The sequence below is a fragment of the Caretta caretta genome, chromosome 4 (assembly GCF_965140235.1).
Source record: "Caretta caretta isolate rCarCar2 chromosome 4, rCarCar1.hap1, whole genome shotgun sequence".
Lineage (NCBI taxonomy): Eukaryota > Metazoa > Chordata > Testudines > Cheloniidae > Caretta > Caretta caretta.
Window position 1 is genome coordinate 119,110,305 of NC_134209.1, and position 20,461 is coordinate 119,130,765.

The 20,461-nt window shown below is 43.8% G+C and overlaps 1 protein-coding gene across 7 annotated transcripts in view; it reads right to left on the reverse strand.

Annotated features, from left to right (window-relative positions):
• Window positions 1–20,461, reverse strand: part of LOC125636115 (cytosolic beta-glucosidase) — a 99,119-nt gene that overhangs the window by 41,145 nt on the left and 37,513 nt on the right. For 6 of the 7 annotated variants that reach the window (XM_075128003.1, XM_075128000.1, XM_075128002.1 and 3 more), the window contains one exon: window positions 7,659–7,858. In XM_075128003.1, the coding sequence (XP_074984104.1) occupies window positions 7,659–7,776 (118 nt within the window). In that variant the 5' untranslated portion in view covers window positions 7,777–7,858. Of the gene's footprint in view, window positions 1–7,658; window positions 7,859–14,437; window positions 14,493–20,461 lie in introns of all 7 variants that reach the window. The other variant, XM_048848716.2, reaches the window with a different exon arrangement.

A 20,461-nucleotide genomic window follows, 5' to 3' on the forward strand; every position in this document is an offset into this window, starting at 1 on the left:
TCTCAGTACCTTGTAAGTAAATCAAACAGGGCTTTCTCTAGTTCTTTCACTTAAAATGAATAGTTTTTTTTTCAAGCTATAGAACATTTGTATTAAGTTCTGCGTTTATTCATGGTTTTGTCACTGCTCACTATTTGAAAAATCTGTTTCAAACAGCACGTACAGAGGTTCTGACACACTGCATATTATTGTTAGCCAAAGATCAGATGCTTGTGAATCTTCTGAGATATTAACAAAAAGTATTTGCTAATGCAACTTCCACCCATGAACGTAAAGGGTCTGTCCATATCAAAGAAAGCCTTTAGGATATGAAAAATACATCCAACAAATAGGCACTTATGGCTTTCTGGATGTCCTTTGAAAGTCCTGACAGTCTGTTAAGAAGAAAGGAATGCCATTATGAGCCATGGCCCTAGGCATGTATAATATGAATTAATAACAAAGCTCTGTGAAACTTCTGCCTTTTGCTTAGACAAACGTTCATGGAAAAACTGCAAAGATTTCCACTAAATTAAATTTTACACTACACGGTCACAATCTCTGCACCATTTTCTGCATTCTGATTATGCTGGGATATTGTGTAGTGTTTTTGAAAACTGAGGTAGAGAAATCACCATTAAAAATTCAGTATTTAGCCCTGAGTATTTAGTATTTAGTATTGAGATCTGAGATACCACAGTGTATAAACTGAGTAAATGCAGATTTCTTTATGACAATCATTGCAGTCTTTGCAAAACCATGTTGTAATATGTGCAAATGTTTAATGTGAAAAGCCCTAGATATCCCCATCCCTGCAAAGTATAGTTAAATCACAAAACTCAGAATATGCCAAAATTCTCCAGTTTCCTTTACAAGCAAAATTTTTCAAAGCTCCAGTTAATGCATGTTTCCTGGGTTACTGTCTAAAAACTAAAATGACATTGTAGGTTAAAATCATGTATAAATTAAATATCAGTTGGCTGTAAGATTAATACCTATATAATAGCTACATATCAATCCTCAGTAAAAGTGTTTTAATAATCAATTAGTATCATAGAAATTAGAGATGGAAGAGTCCTATTAGGAGGTCATCCAGTCCATCCCCTGCCAATGTGAGATTGCTCCCTAAAGTATATTCAGTACTTAATGCACATCTGTCTTGTTAAATTTAAGTTTAATGCAAGGTTAAGCATATTGCAGACACTTAATTTAAAGCGTTACTAGAATTTGTAATATCATTTCGATAGCCTAGTTTCTGAAAGATCATTGTCATATTTCATATTCTTTACAGAATTTTGTAACAGTACAGAAGCACCAATACAGCTACCTAAGGTTATTCAGTAAATTGAGCTCTTCTTTGGGACAGCCTTCAAACTAGGTCCATTTTTAGATCTAACAACTCTGAGTGTCCCTTAAGGTTCAAGTTTTCCCACAACACAGTGCTGCAGTATTCTCAGATATATACAGTGCTGAAAGTTTTCCACGGGTAGTATTTGACTTTAGTAGTTGCATGTTAAGTAAAGATTCAAATTATTCTCCCAGGAAAACACTCAAAGTAAAGTAAAGAGTAATTATTTTGTATTATCTAAGGGTTTTAGAGTATTTAAAAGGCAGATTCTGTTTGCCCAAAACTAGATACAAGATGCCCAGTTCTGGGTCATAACATGGCCCCTTTGCAGTGCTCTTCTTGGGCAGCTAAGAATTCCCCAGGCATGTAGGAATTCCCAACTGGCACAAACTCTTCCACCTTCTTTATCCAGTCTACTCAGCAAGTGGGGAGAGTGCCAGGGATTGGATGGGATAGGACAGAAGCACCTTGGTGGTTCTCAGCCAGTGTTAGCACCCCAGAGTGGCTGATGCAAAGTAGCTGTTCGAGGCCGCTATAAGATACATTGGAGCTAAACTGGTCTCCAGACCAGCTTCAGGACTGAAGAAGAGCAAAGGTCAGGATCTGGTCATACATTTCAGCTATTGTACACACAGCTGATTGGCCAAATCACTCTAGACTATATTTATATGCCCTCAGATATTTAAAATAATGATTATAGACCATTTATATTTCAATGCACATACCTCAGTCTTTACAATTATTAAAATGGAATGCATTGGAGTAGTTCTCCTTTAAAAATTAAGTTACAGCAGGAATAGCAGTGCCCACTATTTTAAAGGTTTTATTTGCTTTTCCAAACTAATCTCTTTGCACTCAGTTGTACCTTTCCAGAACCCTCACCTTTTGGGTTGAAGTTTTCTAGACTTGGTCTCCAGCCAAAGGTGAATATTTGCTTAATATAGCTCAGCTTGCTCATACAGAGTGAGTGAAGAAAATATGTTTTTACCATTACTAAAAATTCTTGCAATTTTTCTCTCTCTTTTTTTAAAGAGCTCTAGTACAGAGTTGAAATTTAGCATAGAAATGGCCCTCAGTAAGGAGAAGTGCCTTGGAGTGTTCTGGTGAAAATTGATTTTGATTTGACTGAGTCATGCAGCTTTGAAAGCTGCACTTTGAGCATGCAGAGTACAATTGGTGTGATTTTTTTAGCACTTTGAAATATATTGAGTGAAGTAGGCTGAACTGTGCATAAATACATAGCTGATAGTGAAAAATAAAGTACACTCTGAGACCTTGCCTCATTCACTGTGCAACTTGTGATATGTGCAACAGTTGAGTTGGGCTCCACAACTCTCGACTCAGTCACACTGCCTTGTCAGGTAAAAGCTGTATAGCTCCTAGGCTTTGAAGAGTGAGTTAACCTCTATGGACCTCCTCGGTTTTGTGGGGATAGGGTATTTCCAATAGTGTCTAGCTGAATATTTTCACATTATAGATTTAAAAAAAAATTTTTTTTAATAAAACCCTGGGAACATTAAAGTTGCTCATTGTCAAGACTGGGTCATGGGCAGCCAGCCTGGATCTGGAGGATGTCCAAAGTGATCACTTTTCTAAAACCCGAAAAGGACCCACACAATGCGGCAAGCTACCAACCAATCTTTCTGCTATCTGTCATCTTTAAAGTCCTGGAGCAGCTTGTCCTCCAGCGTATGTCTCCAGAGGTGGAGATAACTCTCAGCTTCAACCAAGCTGGCTTCCAGAAGAGTCAAAGCATATGTGACCAAATCCTGGGCCTCGCTACATATACAGAAAATGGGTTTCAACAGAACTTGAAGACAGGAGCTGTTTTCTTGGGCCTGACAGCGGTCTACGATACAGTATGTCACACTGGACTTCTGGTAAAACTATTAAGAGTTCTTCCAGAATGGGTGGTGGACATTGTTGAACTTCAACTTCATGACAGTCATTTGCCGGTACATATGGGAGACAGAACAAATGCATGGAGAAGATAATCCAGTGGTTTACCCCGATGCTTTGTGCTTGAACCCACCCTTTTCAGTCTGTACACAAATGACCTGCCACTGACTCAGTCATACGAGTTTATCTTTGCAGATCACATCTGCTGTGCGACACAGTCATTCTCCTTCACCAAATTGGAGAACATCTTGAACACCGACTTAGCCAAGATGGCAGCCTACTGGAGCAGTTGGTGCCTCCAACCAAGTACGACCATGACAGTTTTGAGCATCTTCCAACTCCACAATGCAAGCACTAATGGTAAGTTAGACATCTTTCTTAAGGGCAAACAACTGAAACATGAGGCAAAACCTGTCTACCTTGGTGTCACATTGGACCGCACTTTGACTTTTCATGACCATCTAAAAAATACTGCTGCCAAAATCAGGACTGAGAATAATCGAATCAGCAAATTAACCAGTTTGACATGGGACACAGGCACACAGACACTTCACACATCGGCTCTGGCACTGTGCTATTTCTCAGCAGAATACTGTGTGGTGTTGTTGGCCTCACACTAAATTGGTTAATGTCAAATTGAACTCGACCATGCATACCATCACAGGCACCGTGCACCCCACTTGTATTCCATGGCTACCAGTTCTGAGCAATATAGCCCCTCCACACATTCATCACAGAGAGTCTATAGCCAGACTGGTGGAGAAGCTACGTGCCAACCCAGGGCTCCAACTGTACACAGACATTTTTAGTCACCGCAGAGGCCAACTTAAGTTGAGGTGTCCATTGTTGTCTCAACTGCCAGATCAGAATCTGTCAACAGCAACCCTATGGCGCAGTGAGTGGTCAGCTGAAGAAGTTTGGAATGGTTTCCTTGTTGCTGATCTGACCATTTGACAACTGGGATTTGACCTGCCACAGGACAGGTTCTGAACTGGTGAAGGAATATTCGCAGCCAACATCTACACCTGGGGTATGTGCAATGACCCACTTTGTCAGTGTGGCCTTCATTAGTCTATGGAGCATGTTGTTGATGAGCGTGAACTGACTAAATTTCATGTGTGACATGTCATTCCATATTCTTTGTGAAAATATGCCTATGATGTGAATATGACATAACAGATATACTTCATGCAAGATGGCTCCTGTGAGAGATCATTGGAAAGATTATAATTTTACTGGATGAGATTATCCAATTTGTATGCCTGTATTATTTCTGTATCTGAAGTTAGGAATATAGACTATGTATCTGTATTTCAATATGCTACTGTGGGTGATGCCCACTGCTAACACTTCAGGTACAAAAATGGAAAAGCCAGACAAGCTGGATGGCCCATCAACAAGGACAATGGACTGTAAAAGAGCTTAGTCTTCCTGTGAACATGTGGGTCAGCCTATGAAGAATGGCTACATGGGCCCTACAGAGTCAGGTGGTCTTGTCACCTGATACTAAAACGTTATCTGGGACTTCTTGTAACTTTCCACTCTAGGGGAAGGGGGGTCAAGTTTGGGAAACAAAGGATTCCCGCCTTATGTAATTTCAGGGTGGAGAGGAAGGCAAACAGGACTCCTCCTCTCCATGGTCTGTCTGCCCAAGAAGAAAGACTGCAAAGGGGAAGGCAAGGAGGGGTGCCAGATGAGACAGGGGTCCAGTCTGAAACGGAATATAACTGGAACTCTGAACCACAGAAACTTTGCAAACTGCCTGAAACAATATCTAGGGTGAGAAATACTATTTATAACCAATTTCTTTAGTGAAATTAGCTTAGTTCGCATGTTTGATTTCATTTGCTTAGTAATCTGCTTTGTTCTGTTTGTTACCCCTTTTACCACTTAAACTCTGCCTTTTATAGTTAGTAACATTTGTTTCGTTTATTATTAAACCCAGTTTCTGTAATTTCTAACTGGGGGGGCAAGAAGTGTGTACACCTCCCTCCACATTGAGGGAGGGGGCGAATTTCATAATATATCTTTGGGTCTGCACTCCAAGGGAGGTGGATATCTGAGTGCTGGAGCAAGTCCTTAAGCTGAGTCTTCCCAGAGCTGATCTTCAGCTGGGTGTGGCCCTGCCTGTGTGTGTGTTAGAGGAGTTTTAAGAGTCTAGCTCAGCAAGACAAGTTAAAGGGGGCCCATGCTGGCAGTAAGAGGTAGACTCAGTGGTATCTCAGTACATCAGGTGGCTTCCCAAGGGGTCCAACCTGTCACATCATGGTGGCTTTAGGGCCCTTCATTCTGCAGATGAAGCCTCTGCCAGGTGGCTCAGCAAGCACTGCAAATGCTAGAAGAAGAAGAAGCCAGTCTAGTGGATAAAGACAGGGCCACACATCAGGAATCAGAGTCATTTGTCAATCTACAGTCAAGTACCCAGGAGTAAGAAGCAGAAGGCAAAGCCAAATCATAAACTTGGTAACAGAGTCAGGAGATAAATGCTGGGGTCAGGGATCAGGACCAGCATAAGGAAGCAGGCTCTGTAGTAGCATCTAGCTGGAGTTCCACCTAGTTGATCAACAACTTTCTTGTATCTTTTCAAGATTAAAGTATGTCCAGACCAATCAGGAATTAGCAATGTCCTGTCAATGGGGCCCTCCATGGGTGGCAAATTCTGCGGTGTGTGTGTGCCTCTGATGCTCATGATTCACCAAGTGTTTCTGATGCCATGCATGGCACCAGTTGCCACCCAGGGAATCAGCAGACCTAGTGCTGCTCCATATACTCATCTAGCCACTCAGAAGGCAGGATGTGATATAATACTAAGCTTCCATGTGAATTTCAGCTCGGGGAATAGAGGAGTAGTTCCCACTCTTCCCCAGGGCCCATGGAAGCTGTCCTCAGCAGGAGAAAATGGGTAAGAAAGAGACAGCAGGCTGGGCTTCCCCGAGTTTCCCACCACCTCAAACCTGCAGGTAAAGCTGAATTTATGCTGTTTCCCCCTCTGTGGTTTGAGACTTGCCCCTTTTGAGGGATATGAAAAGGATTTAGAATTAGGCCCCAAGGATGGCGTTTTACACCTGATATTGTATTTCTTCGGTTTTAGAGAGTAAAGAGGTCATAGTGCCCCAATCTCCTTCCCTCCATTACTCCAAGCTTTGATTATCACTCTCTGGTCTTCAAGGGTTCCCCTGCGACCTTTCTTCCAGTTGCCCCAGTCAGACCACTTGCTTGAGGCTCCTCCAAATCCCTGAAGTGTTGCCATCTTCTCATCAACCTGCTTTCTACTGTCTCCTTCCACCTACCTCTCCTACAGGGATCCTGTCTACCTCCAAACCCCACAGCCTCCAACACCCACCTCATATACTCCAAACCTGCTCCCCTAGCCTCCTCTGTCCACATCATTCTCACTAACACCTGATTCCATGTGCCCCCAACTTCCCCATAGTGCCAGCCCACAAATACTTGCTTCCACTTTACATTGCCCCCTCATCCATAAGCCAACAACTACTTTGGGTCTGGTGTCCCTACCCTTCTGGTCTCTCAAGCCCTAGCTACCCCCACACACATGTGGGAGGTCTGGGAGCCTTATCCCATCCCCTCTCACAATCTCTGGAATGGTCAGTGAGCTACCCTCCATCTGTTCATGGGGATTCACCAGAGAGGATCACTGTCCTTCAGTCCTCTGAACAGGTACTATGGATGTTTATGTGAAGGAATGCTCACAAACGGAAGATGGCTGAGCTCTGCTTTCTAAAGGCAGGTCGCAGAAGAAGTTCGGCACCAGTGGGTGAGTTTCCCTATCATGGAAGTCCAAGAAAATGTAGGCCGGGCTTCTTCTGAGCACAGGAAAATCCTGCCCACTGTGGAAAGGGATCCCAAAGGCCTTGCACGGACCTCCCAGTCTGCTGTCCTTCATACTTCCAGGAGATGGGTTCTTACTTGTGTCTCTCCCACCAACACCTGCTTCTGGGGAATTAATTATGATTGTAACTTACATGAACACCTGTTCTCACTTCTTTGGGCATGAGGAGGCCCTTGCAAGCTAAGCAATCTGTTCATGTCTACCCCAACAGAAAGGCGAGAGTGAAGGCCTAGTGGGAATGTAACCTGCTCCTGCTTCCTTTTCCCACCTTGATCACTAGGAGGAAGGATGCATACTTACCTTCCCCACCTGCCATCTGGTCTTGTTTCTGGGATTTGGGGATAGGTTTTCCCACCCCAACTGTTCAGGGCAAGGAGCAGTTAAGTGAGAAATGTCACATGGAGCTGCACAAGAGTTAAAAACTATGCAATGGGCCAAAACGGAACATGGAATCCCATCCCCTCCACCTGTCCTCTCAATATTGGAGACTTTTGGATCCAGACTTCATGACTTGGGTCCCATCTTTGCTTCAAAACTATTTAACGCCCTCCTCCCTTCCTTTGGCATATGGAAATCTGATACCTTCAACTTGATAAGCTGCTGTAGCAGCACCCCAAGCAAATCCACTGGGGAAAGAAATGTCTTCTGGGTGCCAGCCACGAGGGGCAGGAGCAAAGGAGGCAGTAGTAGCTGAAGCCATGTGGCTGGTGGATCTGGGCCTCCTGTGGGGCTGACACCGTGCTTCCTGGATGGACTGCTCTTCCACTTGCGATAAGCAGATTCTGTATCAAACACAAACACAGAAAAATAAACCCTGAGCAGCTTCACTCTCTGAAGGACAAATTGTTGCAACCATATCTTACATGTCTCATGATCTGAACACAGAGGCTTAGCTCAGCCTCCCACGCACACTGAAAGGGGAGGGGCAGCAGTGCAGCAAGCTCTACAAGGGCCTTGTGTACAAGTAGCTCCTTCCTGTGCAAGGTACTGGGCTGTCCAGATCAGGCCTCTGTCCTTCCCTGCCCATGTAAGCTGCCAGACTACCCATACCTAGAGCTACTTACTCTGAATAAGGTAATGAGCCACCCAGACAGAAGCTCCTCCCACTTTCCTGTAAATCACTCAAACCTGGACCCCACTCTTTTTCTGGCACTGAGTCCCCCCCCCCCCCCCCCCACATCCCCACTCCGTACATGGCCCAGATCTGGTCTGGTTTGGTCACATTACAGCACATAGTAAGGGCCGTTGCCCCTAGTGTGTGGGATTGTAACATTCAAGCTTGTGACTGCTGCATGTTTCCTCTACTTATCTATGGTTAGGTATTCACTGCACCTGGTCAAGGAGAGTCTGAGGAGGCCCTTTGTAAACAGACACTCAAAACTATAAAGGCCCTAGCTAACTGATATGTGTGAAACTTCAAACATGGCACGCTAGATGGCACTATTGCAACTTCTTTTTCAGACACTGCAAGAGCTGTTTTCCCTCTCTGGATTACAGTAAACACATATTGATTTATGCTAAGGTCAGTATCCCCATTTATTGGACCAATGGGCTACATACACCTCCTGAGAAATTCAGATGCTAGCCATGACACCCAACTCTTTGTATTTCTGTCTTGTGTTGTATTATTTGCCTTTGCTTGTACCCTTTGATTTATAAACCTTTCCAGGTGGGGATCTGTTACAAACACACCTACCACTGCAATGCATCATGCACATTAATAATAATTTATATGGCCTTGTAAGTCAGATAAAAAATTGACATTGCCTGAAAATCATTTATGCAGTTATGTACAATCTCTTACCAAAGCTAGTTTTTTGTTGTCTTTTTTTTTAATGAAACAAGCAACTTTTGTCAGAAAAAAGGTCAGTTTAAAGTTGTAGAACAGTTGAATTAATTCCAAAGGTGCGCATTATAGAGCCAGACTGTGCTCATGCAATATAAAATAACAGGAGTGCATCACAACAGGAGTGCATTTCCTCAAATATCTCTCAAAGTTTTGCTCACTCCTTAGAGGTAATATCTCTTCATAGATATTAAGGTCAGAACGGACCATTATGATCATCTAGTCTGACCTACACAATGCAGGCCACCAAATTTCACCCACCCACTCCTGCAATAAACCTCTCACCTATGTCTGAGCTACTGAAGTCCTCACATCATGGAGGAACTAAAGGGGAATGAGGCAGTTCATACAAACATGTTCCAAAAGCATGTGCTGATGTATGGTAGTGTCAAACATCCATTCTCCTTTACACATTTTTTATAAATGGGGGGGGGGGGGAATGATGTGATGTATTAGCAACTCTTCCCATGGAAGCAGCCTTCTTAGAAATGTACCAATAAAATTGTTAAAGTGTTAATTTAAGTTCACAGCGGTTAATACCAAATAGCACCTTGCAATATCCAAGAAGGTGAGCATTATGTGTTAACTATGAAACTCACCCTGGGACATACTAAATCTTGATTAATGGGTGTGCATGAATCAGAATAACTATGTATAATTTTACAACAGTCAACATTACACTAGGTGCTTCACAAAGATTGTAAATTGCACAAAGTCCCTGCTCAGTAGTACACACAGTTCAATTTCATATGTGACATAATATGTGGGGAACTAAACAATGGGAGTGGCAGACAGTTGTCACTGGAGTAAGAATGTGCAGCTCTGTAAAACATACAAAATAGGTTATTTAAGAAAGAATCACTATTGACTCTTGTAGGTGTTGTGAAAGAGGTGGGTCTTAAGGAAGGATCTGAACCCACAGAGGGCAGAGATATGGGGAACCAGTTCAAGGAGAATATCCTAGATGAAAAGGGGCCTGGACACAGTTGTGGTAGAAGTGGACTAAAGCTGCCATCATTATTCAATCAGAGCGGGTGTGGGGTGATGAGATAACCGACTAGGTCAGAAAAGTAGGCAGAGACAGAAAGATGCAGGGCTTGAAGACGGTCTCTTCTTGCCCCCGTGCTATTTAGTAGCAAACTGTTCCAGCCTCACTCCCAGCTTTTTCTTTCCCGACTCTAGCAAACCCAATCCAATGTGAAATCTAATATTCCAGTGTTTTGTCTGCAGCTTCATACAAATCCAGAGCTGAATTTAATTATTCAAATCCAGACCCGAATTCACATTGGTTCCAGATCAGACTCATTTTTGTTTTTAAACCTGCAGTGGCACAGACCACAGCTTGGACTTGAACCAGGCTTTCCCAGAACAAGACTGAGCTTCTCCTTACTTTGATGTACCCAGATAGGGATTTTTTTTACTGAGTCAACTAGGCCTGAAAGCAATTGGTTCAAGGGCTAGTCACCAACCCAATCAAGTAAGTATGTATCTCACTAGGGCTTGGCCTACACTTGCAATTTATGTCCGTATAACTACTTTGCTCAGGGGTGTGGAAAATATACAGCCCTCAGCAAAGCAGTTATACCAGGGGCAGGCAAACTTTTTGCCCTGAGAGCCGCATCTGGTTTCTGAAATTGTATGGAGGGCTGGTTAGGGGAGGCTGTGCCTCCCCAAACAGCCAGGCATGGCCCAGCCCTGGCCCCCTATCTCACCCCCCCGCTTCTTGCCCTCTGAGGCCCCCCCCCCGGGACTCCTACCGCATCCACCCTCCCTGCTCCCTGTCCTCTGACCGCCCCCCCCGCCGCCCCATCCAACCCCTCCTCTCCTTTGTGACAGCCCCCCCAGAAGCCCTTCCCCCATTCAACCCCCATTCCCCGCCCTCTGACCACCCTGACCCCTATCCACGCCCCTGACCACCCCCTAAACTCCCCTGTCCTCTATCCAACCCCCCCTCCCCCACACCCTGCCCCCTTACCACTCTGCCTGGAGCACCGGTGGCTGGCGGCGTGGCTGCACCAGGACAGGCAGCCATGCTGTGCAGCGCAGCACAGAGCAGCGGGTCAGGCCAGGCTCTGCAGCCCCGCTGTCCAGAATATTGCGCTGCGCGGCAGTGTGGCTGCAGAGGAGGGGGGACAGCCTCCTAGGCCAGGAGACCAGGAGCTGGGCAGGATGGCCCCATGAGCCGGAAGCGGCCCATGGGCCGTAGTTTCCCCACCTCTGAGTTATACGGACCTAAATCCCAGTGTACATAGTGCTATGTCAGCAGGAGGGCTTCTCCTGTCAACATAGCTCCCGCCTGTCAGGGAGGTGGAGTACCTACACCAATGGGAGAAGTCCTCCCTTTGGCATAGGTCGAGTCTTCATTCAAGTGCTACAGTGGTGCGCCTGCATGGGTGCAGCTGAAGCTGTGTAAGTGTACAGAAGCTCTGTGATGAAGGCAGCAAAGTTTTGCTTTGGTATTTTGTCTGTATGGTTGGGCTGAACTGGTTATTATAACCAAAGATGTATCCTTAAAATGAACTATCCCTGATTGGATCTGCCTTTTCTAATCCCAGATTATTGTTGTTTAAAAAAATTAATTCTCATCATGACACAATTCGACAGACACTTCAGTATGGTGGTATGGAAATGCAAGTTTCTTCTCCTCAACTCTCCAGTCCAAAGACAGAACAGACCTAGAGTTGCTTATAAAGCAAAACTATATTACTGAAACTGCTAAATATGGACATTCACAGATCCTGAGGCTTGTCTGAAAAGTGGAAATTGCCATTCAAGTTGAATTACTATCCCGGGTAAAACAATGGAACAGATATTGAGAAAATAAAGGTACTAAATATCTTCAGGACTTCCAGACAAACAATTGTTTTTTGCATAAATTAATGAATGGCAAGCAGGAACTAAACTGTCATGTATCCGAATTTTAGTAAATCTTTTGATATAGTTGTCACACAGTCTGTAGAGGCCCACGACTGCGAGTGCCAGCCTCAGGGCAGACTGTCAAAAACAGGACAAAAAGAAAAGGAGTACTTGTGGCACCTTAGAGACTAACCAATTTATTTGAGCATGAGCTTTCGTGAGCTACAGCTCACTTCATCAGATGTTTACCGTGGAAACTGCAGCAGACTTTATATACACACAGAGAATATGAAACAATACCTCCTCCCACCCCACTGTCCTGCTGGTAATAGCTTATCTAAAGTGATCAACAGGTGGGCCATTTCCAGCACAAATCCAGGTTTTCTCACCCTCCACCCCCCACACAAATTCACTCTCCTGCTGGTGCTAGCCCATCCAAAGTGACAACTCTTTGCATAATCAAGTTGGGCTATTTCCTGCATAGATCAAGGTTTTCTCACATCCCCCCCACCCCCATACACACACAAACTCACTCTCCTGCTGGTAATAGCTCATCTAAACTGACCACTCTCCAAGTTTAAATCCAAGTTAAACCAGAACATCTGGGGGGGGGGGGGTAGGAAAAAACAAGAAGAAACAGGCTACCTTGCATAATGACTTAGCCACTCCCAGTCTCTATTTAAGCCGAAATTAATAGTATCCAATTTGCAAATGAATTCCAATTCAGCAGTTTCTCGCTGGAGTCTGGATTTGAAGTTTTTTTGTTTTAAGATAGCGACCTTCATGTCTGTGATTGCGTGACCAGAGAGATTGAAGTGTTCTCCGACTGGTTTATGAATGTTATAATTCTTGACATCTGATTTGTGTCCATTTATTCTTTTACGTAGAGACTGTCCAGTTTGACCAATGTACATGGCAGAGGGGCATTGCTGGCACATGATGGCATATATCACATTGGTGGATGTGCAGGTGAACGAGCCTCTGATAGTGTGGCTGATGTTATTAGGCCCTGTGATGGTGTCCCCTGAATAGATATGTGGGCACAATTGGCAACGGGCTTTGTTGCAAGGATAAGTTCCTGGGTTAGTGGTTCTGTTGTGTGGTATGTGGTTGTTGGTGAGTATTTGCTTCAGGTTGCGGGGCTGTCTGTAGGCAAGGACTGGCCTGTCTCCCAAGACTTGTGAGAGTGTTGGGTCATCCTTTAGGATAGGTTGTAGATCCTTAATAATGCGTTGGAGGGGTTTTAGTTGGGGGCTGAAGGTGACCGCTAGTGGCGTTCTGTTATTTTCTTTGTTAGGCCTGTCCTGTAGTAGGTAACTTCTGGGAACTCTTCTGGCTCTATCAATCTGTTTCTTTACTTCTGCAGGTGGGTATTGTAGTTGTAAGAAAGCTTGACAGAGATCTTGTAGGTGTTTGTCTCTGTCTGAGGGGTTGGAGCAAATGCGGTTGTATCGCAGAGCTTGGCTGTAGACGATGGATCGTGTGGTGTGGTCAGGGTGAAAGCTGGAGGCATGCAGGTAGGAATAGCGGTCAGTAGGTTTCCGGTATAGGGTGGTGTTTATGTGGCCATTGTTTATTAGCACTGTAGTGTCCAGGAAGTGGATCTCTTGTGTGGACTGGACCAGGCTGAGGTTGGTGGTGGGATGGAAATTGTTGAAGTCGTGGTGGAATTCCTCAAGGGCTTCTTTTCCATGGGTCCAGATGATGAAGATGTCATCAATATAGCGCAAGTAGAGTAGGGGCTTTAGGGGACGAGAGCTGAGGAAGCGTTGTTCTAAATCAGCCATAGGACAGTGGGGTGGGAGGAGGTATTGTTTCATATTCTCTGTGTGTATATAAAGTCTGCTGCAGTTTCCACGGTAAACATCTGATGAAGTGAGCTGTAGCTCACGAAAGCTCATGCTCAAATAAATTGGTTAGTCTCTAAGGTGCCACAAGTACTCCTTTTCTTTTTGCGAATACAGACTAACACGGCTGTTCCTCTGAAACCTGTCAAAAACAGGACAGACACCCCAAACTGGTGATGTGTTCTATAATTAGATTTCATCAGACCAGTAACAGATGTGCACTCCTGGATCATTATACCTGTCTTACCATGTTTCAGAGTAACAGCCGTGTTAGTCTGTATTCACAAAAAGAAAAGGAGTACTTGTGGCACCTTAGAGACTAAGCAATTTATTTGAGCATAAGCTTTTGTGAGCTACAGCTCACTTCATCGGATGCATACTGTGGAAAGTATAGAAGATCTTTTATACACACAAAGCATGAAAAAATGGGTCACGCTCCTTACAATGATCACTTTAGATAAGCTATTACCAGCAGGAGAGTGGGGTGGGGGGAGAGAAAACCTTTTGTAGTGGTAAACACCCATTTTTTCATGCTTTGTGTGTATAAAAGATCTTCTGTACTTTCCACAGTATGCATCCGATGAAGTGAGCTGTAGCTCACGAAAGCTTATGCTCAAATAAATTGGTTAGTCTCTAAGGTGCCACAAGTACTCCTTTTCTTTTTGTCTTACCATGGAGTCTCAGACAGTCCCCTTAGGCTCCCCAGTCTATCTTGCTATCCAGACAAACTGGACTTAGTGATAAATGGTCACTTACACCAAAAATCACACAATATTCAGGTTGTTTCCAGTCCCAAGACACTAGTCACTTACCCCAGATAACTCGGTACCCTTGATCTTACACCAAAGATAACACCTGTAGCCAATTCTGTAATAAACCATTGAAAGGTGTATTAACTAGTAAAAAGAAAAAGTTATTTACAGGTTAAAGCAAGCAAACATATACACACAAATAAGTTATTACCTAAATCCTAAGAGTGACAGAGTGGCTGGGTCATTACACATATTGAATCTATTTCCACATGTTAAGTATCCTCACACTTTCTTGTCAACTGTCTAAATGGGCCATCTTGATTATCACTACAAAAGTTTTTTTTCTCCTGCTGATAATAGCTCATCTTAATTAATTAGCCTTTTACAGTTTGTATGGCAAATTCCACCTTCTCTGTATGTGTATATATATAATCGTCTTACTATATGTTCCATTCAATGCATCCGATGAAGTGGGCTGTAGCCCACGAAAGCTTATGCTCTAATACATTTGTTAGTCTCTAAGGTGCCACAAGTACTCCTGTTTTGTTTTGTTTTGTTTTAGAGTTGTAATGATCGGTCAATTCAAAGTTGTCTTTCAGGGTAGACCCAGGCTTAACGCCTGGGGATCTCTGCCTCAGTTTAGAGTCTCTAGTCCTATCAGAGTTCAAAACAGCAAAGAGAGATAGAAAGTTTTCCTGTGTCTTTGTTTTATTTCCTTCACTAAGCTTTTAAATTCACAGGATGAGCTTCCTTGCATGTAACATTTACAACGTGTGATAGGGCCATTAATCAATCCTTTGTATTGCGATGTTCCTTGATGGCCCCTTTTGATTTTGATAATCCTTGTGAATGGGGGGGGGGGGACAATTCCAGTGCCTGGGGTCACAAGTTCAGAGCAAACATTTTCAAAGTTATAAAGCAAAACTTATATATATTTTTATTGCATGAAATACTGACATTACAAGTGAGTTTAATGCATGCAGCAATTTACAAGCACTTCCTAGAGTCTAAGCACTAAATACATTCTTATATGACTAATACCTACTTTAAGCAAAATTAAAATACAGATGAGCTGGTCTGGTCTTCAGCTATGAGTTTGTTAGTTCTTAGCTAACATCTGCAGCCTGGGCAAAAGCTGGCATCAGTGTCACAATAGTGTTTGAAAATCCTGTTCTCAAAACTTAATTCAAATTGGTTTGAAGATAAGTCATGTGGACTGCAGTGAAGAGTAATAATAAACAATAACTTTGAGGGGAGTTGTTCAGTGCAGTATGCAGATTGGAATTACTTCTAATCCTGTTTAATAACTTCAATAATGAGCTAGAAGAGGGAGTAAATGGTACATTAATGAAATCTGCAGATATATTAAAATGGGAGGAGCTGAGCACACAACTGAAGATGGAGAAAATACAAAGGGGCAGAGTTAGATTAGAAACATGGACGGAATGTAACAATGAGATTCAACTTGGAAAATGGCAAAATGATATCTGAGTAAAAAAACTGAAAAATATTTAGAGAGGTAGAAATCTGGAGAGCAATAATGCTAAAAGAGACGTAGAGATAAAAATATTGAGAAATTAGACACGACTTTGCAATCCAATATGGCAGCAAAAAGGTCAGTGAAACTTTAGGCTGACTAATCAGAGTCATGTCACATGTCCATCTTAATGCAGCTCTGAGCCACCGCATGTGGAATACTGAATTTAGCTCTGGGCAGTTTATAACCAGAAAAACAGACTACCAGGAGGATATCCAGAGAACAGCAACAAATTGTTATGCAGCTGGAGGAATCTGTTTATGAAGAAAAGTTAAAAGAGTGAAGCATGTTTAGCTGGCAGAAAGTACTTCAGAAAGCTGGGAGACATAGCTGCAAGACCACCTGCCCATGAAGGAGAGGATCATGAAGGTGGTGGGGTGATAGGGAAAGCTGAAGGTTTTCCTAATGGTAATGACAACCACAGGCGCCGACTTTCCAATGTGCTGGGGCGTGCTCGATCCCTGGCTCTGCCCCAGGACCCTGCCCCCATTCCGACCTTGCCCCCATTCCACCCCTTCCCCCAAAGCCCCACCCTCACCCGCCTCTTCCCCCCTGCCCTGCCTCTTCCCAACCCCACTCCATTCCTGTCCCACATGTTCCTGCTCCATTCTGCTCCCTTCTCCGAGTGTGCCACGCCCTCACTCCTTCCCCCTTACACCCCAGAGCCTCCTGCATGCCATGAAACAGCTGATTGTGGCGGCCGGGAGGCACTGGGAGGAAGGGGGAGGCGCTGATCAGCTGGGCCCGCAGGCAGGCAGGATGCACTAGAGGGCTAGGGGGAGTTGATAGGAGGGGCTGCCGGTGGGTGCACAGCACCCACCCTTTTTTCCCCCTGGGTGCTCCAGCCCCGGAGCACTCGTAGAGTCAGCACCCATGATCACAACGTGCAGTACAATTTTCAGTACCACTAGACAAACTGTACTTATGTTCTAGCATGGACTTTCAAATGCTAATTGTAGGAGCCACAGAGTGGTATTCCATGTTAGTCATGAGCCTTCACAAGCCATTGTAGTTCTTGGACTGATACTGCCAAATGAGTGGTCCTGTGCCATTAATGTTTGGGCTACCTTCCTCTGTATGAAGTTTAAAATGGAACTGGCCATTCAAAAGCTGGTCGTTGCTACTGCCACAATAATATTCCACTAGTAGGTCGGACTGGGTTTTGGTCCAGACTCTTGCATATGCATAGATCAAACACAAAGCCTTGCATGTGGAGACCCATGCTTTTTTTATATACCGCTTCAGATTGTCCTGTTTTCTAGCATTTCTGGATTTTTCGCCTTCTAAGTGATCAAGCACAAAAACAACAATAAATTGTCATGTTAAAAGTGTCAACAATGTACAGCACAGCTGATGCATTTGAGAATCAATGCAAAACAACCCAGAATACTTAATGGCCAGGGGAAGGGTCCTCTTTTGAAAAAAAAAAACCAACAAAAACAAAAAAACACTGTTCTCTGGGCCAACACCTATTTGCTAAGGCTGGATGAGATAGCTGCCTAGATTTTCCAAGCATTCACAAGCAGTTGGTAGAAGTGCATGGGCAAACTAGCTTGATATGACTTTTAAAGGAAAATATTTGCTGTGTTTAATCATGTGTGCTGCAGTAACCAGCTACAAACCTGGTGGCTGAACTTTGTGACTTTCTCCTTACCCATAACTATTTCACATTTGGGGACAATGTATACCTTCAAGTCAGTGGCACTGCTATGGGTACGCGCATGGCCCCACAGTATGCCAACATTTTTATGGCTGACTTAGAACAACGCTTCCTCAGCTCTCATCCCCTAATGCCCCTACTCTACTTGCGCTACATTGATGACATCTCCATCATCTGGACCCATGGAAAAGAAGCCCTTGAGGAATTCCACCATGATTTCAACAATTTCCATCCCACCATCAACCTCAGCCTGGACCAGTCCACACAAGAGATCCACTTCCTGGACACTACGGTGCTAATAAGCGATGGTCACATAAACACCAGCCTATACCGGAAATCTACTGACTGCTATACTTACCTACATGCCTCCAGCTTTCATCCAGACCACATCACACAATCCATTGTCTACAGCCAAGCTCTACGATACAACCGCATTTGCTCCAATCCCTCAGACAGAGACAAACACCTACAAGATCTCTATCAAGCATTCTTAAAACTACAATATCCACCTCCTGAAGTGAAGAAACGGATTGACAGAGCCAGAAGAGTACCCAGAAGTCACCTACTACAGGACAGGCCCAACAAAGAAAGTAACAGAATACCACGAGCCGTCACCTTCAGCCCCCAACTAAAACCTCTCCAGCGCATCATCAAGGATCTACAACCTACCCTGAAGGATGATCCCTCACTCTCACAGATCTTGGGAGACAGACCAGTCCTCGCTTACAGCAAGCCCCCCGACCTGAAGCAAATACTCACCAGCAACCACACACCATAGAGCACAACAGGAACCTATCCTTGCAACAAAGCCCGTTGCCAACTCTGTCCACATATCTATTCAAGGGACACCATCATAGGACCTAATCAAATCAGTCACACCACCAGGGGCTCGTTCACCTGCACTTCTACCAGTGTGATATATACCATCATGTGCCACCAATGCCCCTCTGCCATGTACATTGGCCAAACCGGACAGTCTCTACTCAAAAGAATAAATGGACACAAATCAGACGTCAAGAATTATAACATTCAAAAACCAGTTGGAGAACACTTCAACCTCCTTGGACACTCGATTACAGACCTAAAAGTGGCAATTCTTCAACAAAAAAACTTCAAAACCAGACTCCAATGAGAAACTGCAGAACTGGAATTAATTTGCAAACTGAACACAATTAACTTAGGCTTGAATAAAGACTGGGAGTGGATGAATATTGACACAAACTAAAAACTATTTCCCCATGCTAATTTTTCCCCTACTGTTACTCACACCTTCTTGTCAACTGTTTGAAATGGGCCATCCTGATTATCATTACAAAAGTTTTTTTTCTCCTGCCAATAATAGCCCACCTTAGTTGATTAGTCTCATTAGAGTTGGTATGGCAACCCCAATTTTTTCATGTTCTCTGTGTGTATATATATATCTCCTCCTATTGTATTTTCCACTGCATGCATCTGATGAAGTGGGTTTTAGCCCATGAAAGCTTATGCCCAAATAAATTTGTTAGTCTCTATGGTGCCACAAGTACTCCTCGTTCTTTTTGTTAGAAACCTGTTACACCCAGCATATTTCCATGTGTAAGTGTACAAAGAAACCTAAAAGCCTTAAGTGGATTTGATTGAATCCTCTTTCCTTTTTGGAAGAGGAAAAAAGATGTGAATATAGTATGTTTTTACAATTAACACTGGACAGTGCCTAAAAGCACCCGTAGCTCATTCTTCCCTCTCCTAGGATTTTCACCAGTCGGGATCTGTTGGGTGCTTAGCACTTTTGAAAATCAAGGTCAGTGATTTTGGTTTATCACGTAGGTTGTGATATTAATTCTTTGCTTGGAAAGAATGAGGAATTAAACATCAAAAATGTCTATGTATTTGACATACGGTCCAAATTTTCAAAACCTGACCTCCATTGATATGCAGGCATACCACACATACAAATTGTTTATGATTTGTAATTTGCATTCTCATTTTTGAGCACCATCACATTTACAGTTCAGAAAGCTGTCTCCTATCCATGCAAGTGATAGAGTCCATCACTTCTGAGCATAGGCTCAAATATCTGCACAGAACTGGAGGCCAGGTTTGGGCTTTATTGAAAATTTGATCCTACATGTCAAACGTATAAATATGTAGGATGCTTTGTTTGTGTTTTATGATAAAAACATTTTAAAAAATATTTAGGTCTGGTGACTGAGAAAAAGGCTGAAGTGTTTTACTTTGACAACATACATACTTGTTGGAATGTGAGTTAGTATCTGTCACTATTTAACATGCTGGTCATTCTGGAAGGGTAGCTTCCCTTCTGTTGACAGGTAAGTAGTAGCTTGTGTTTGGGGCGAGTTTTTTCCTCCTATGAAACCTTGTTCTGTTTTAGTCTATGTAGTGCTCTCACATTCCCTTGGTAGATTTAGAGTATACAGATATTGATTTAAGCAGATCACTTGAATGAGAAGGTAATATGCTCTAGTGAATGGGACACTGGACTGAGACTCAGGAAATCTAGGCTCCTTTCCCAGCTCTGCCACTGACTTGCTGTATGAACTCTGTGCCTCTGTTCCTCCTCCCAGTCTTTGTCTGCCTTATCTTTTTACATTGTAAACTCTTCAAACCAGGAACTGTCTTACAGGACCTAGCACAGGGGTTGGCAACCTTCAGCACACAGCCCAGCAGCGTAATCCACTGGCGGGCCACGAGACATTTTATTTTACGTTGACCGTCTGCAGGCACGGTCCCCAGGAGCTCGCAGTGGCCGCGGTTCACTGTTCCCAGCCAATGGGAGCTGCAGGAAGAGGCACGGGCGGCAGGGATGTGCTGGCGGCCACTTCCTGCAGCTCCCATTGGCTGGGAATGGCAAACCACAGCCACTGGGTGCTGTGGGGGGCCGTGCCTG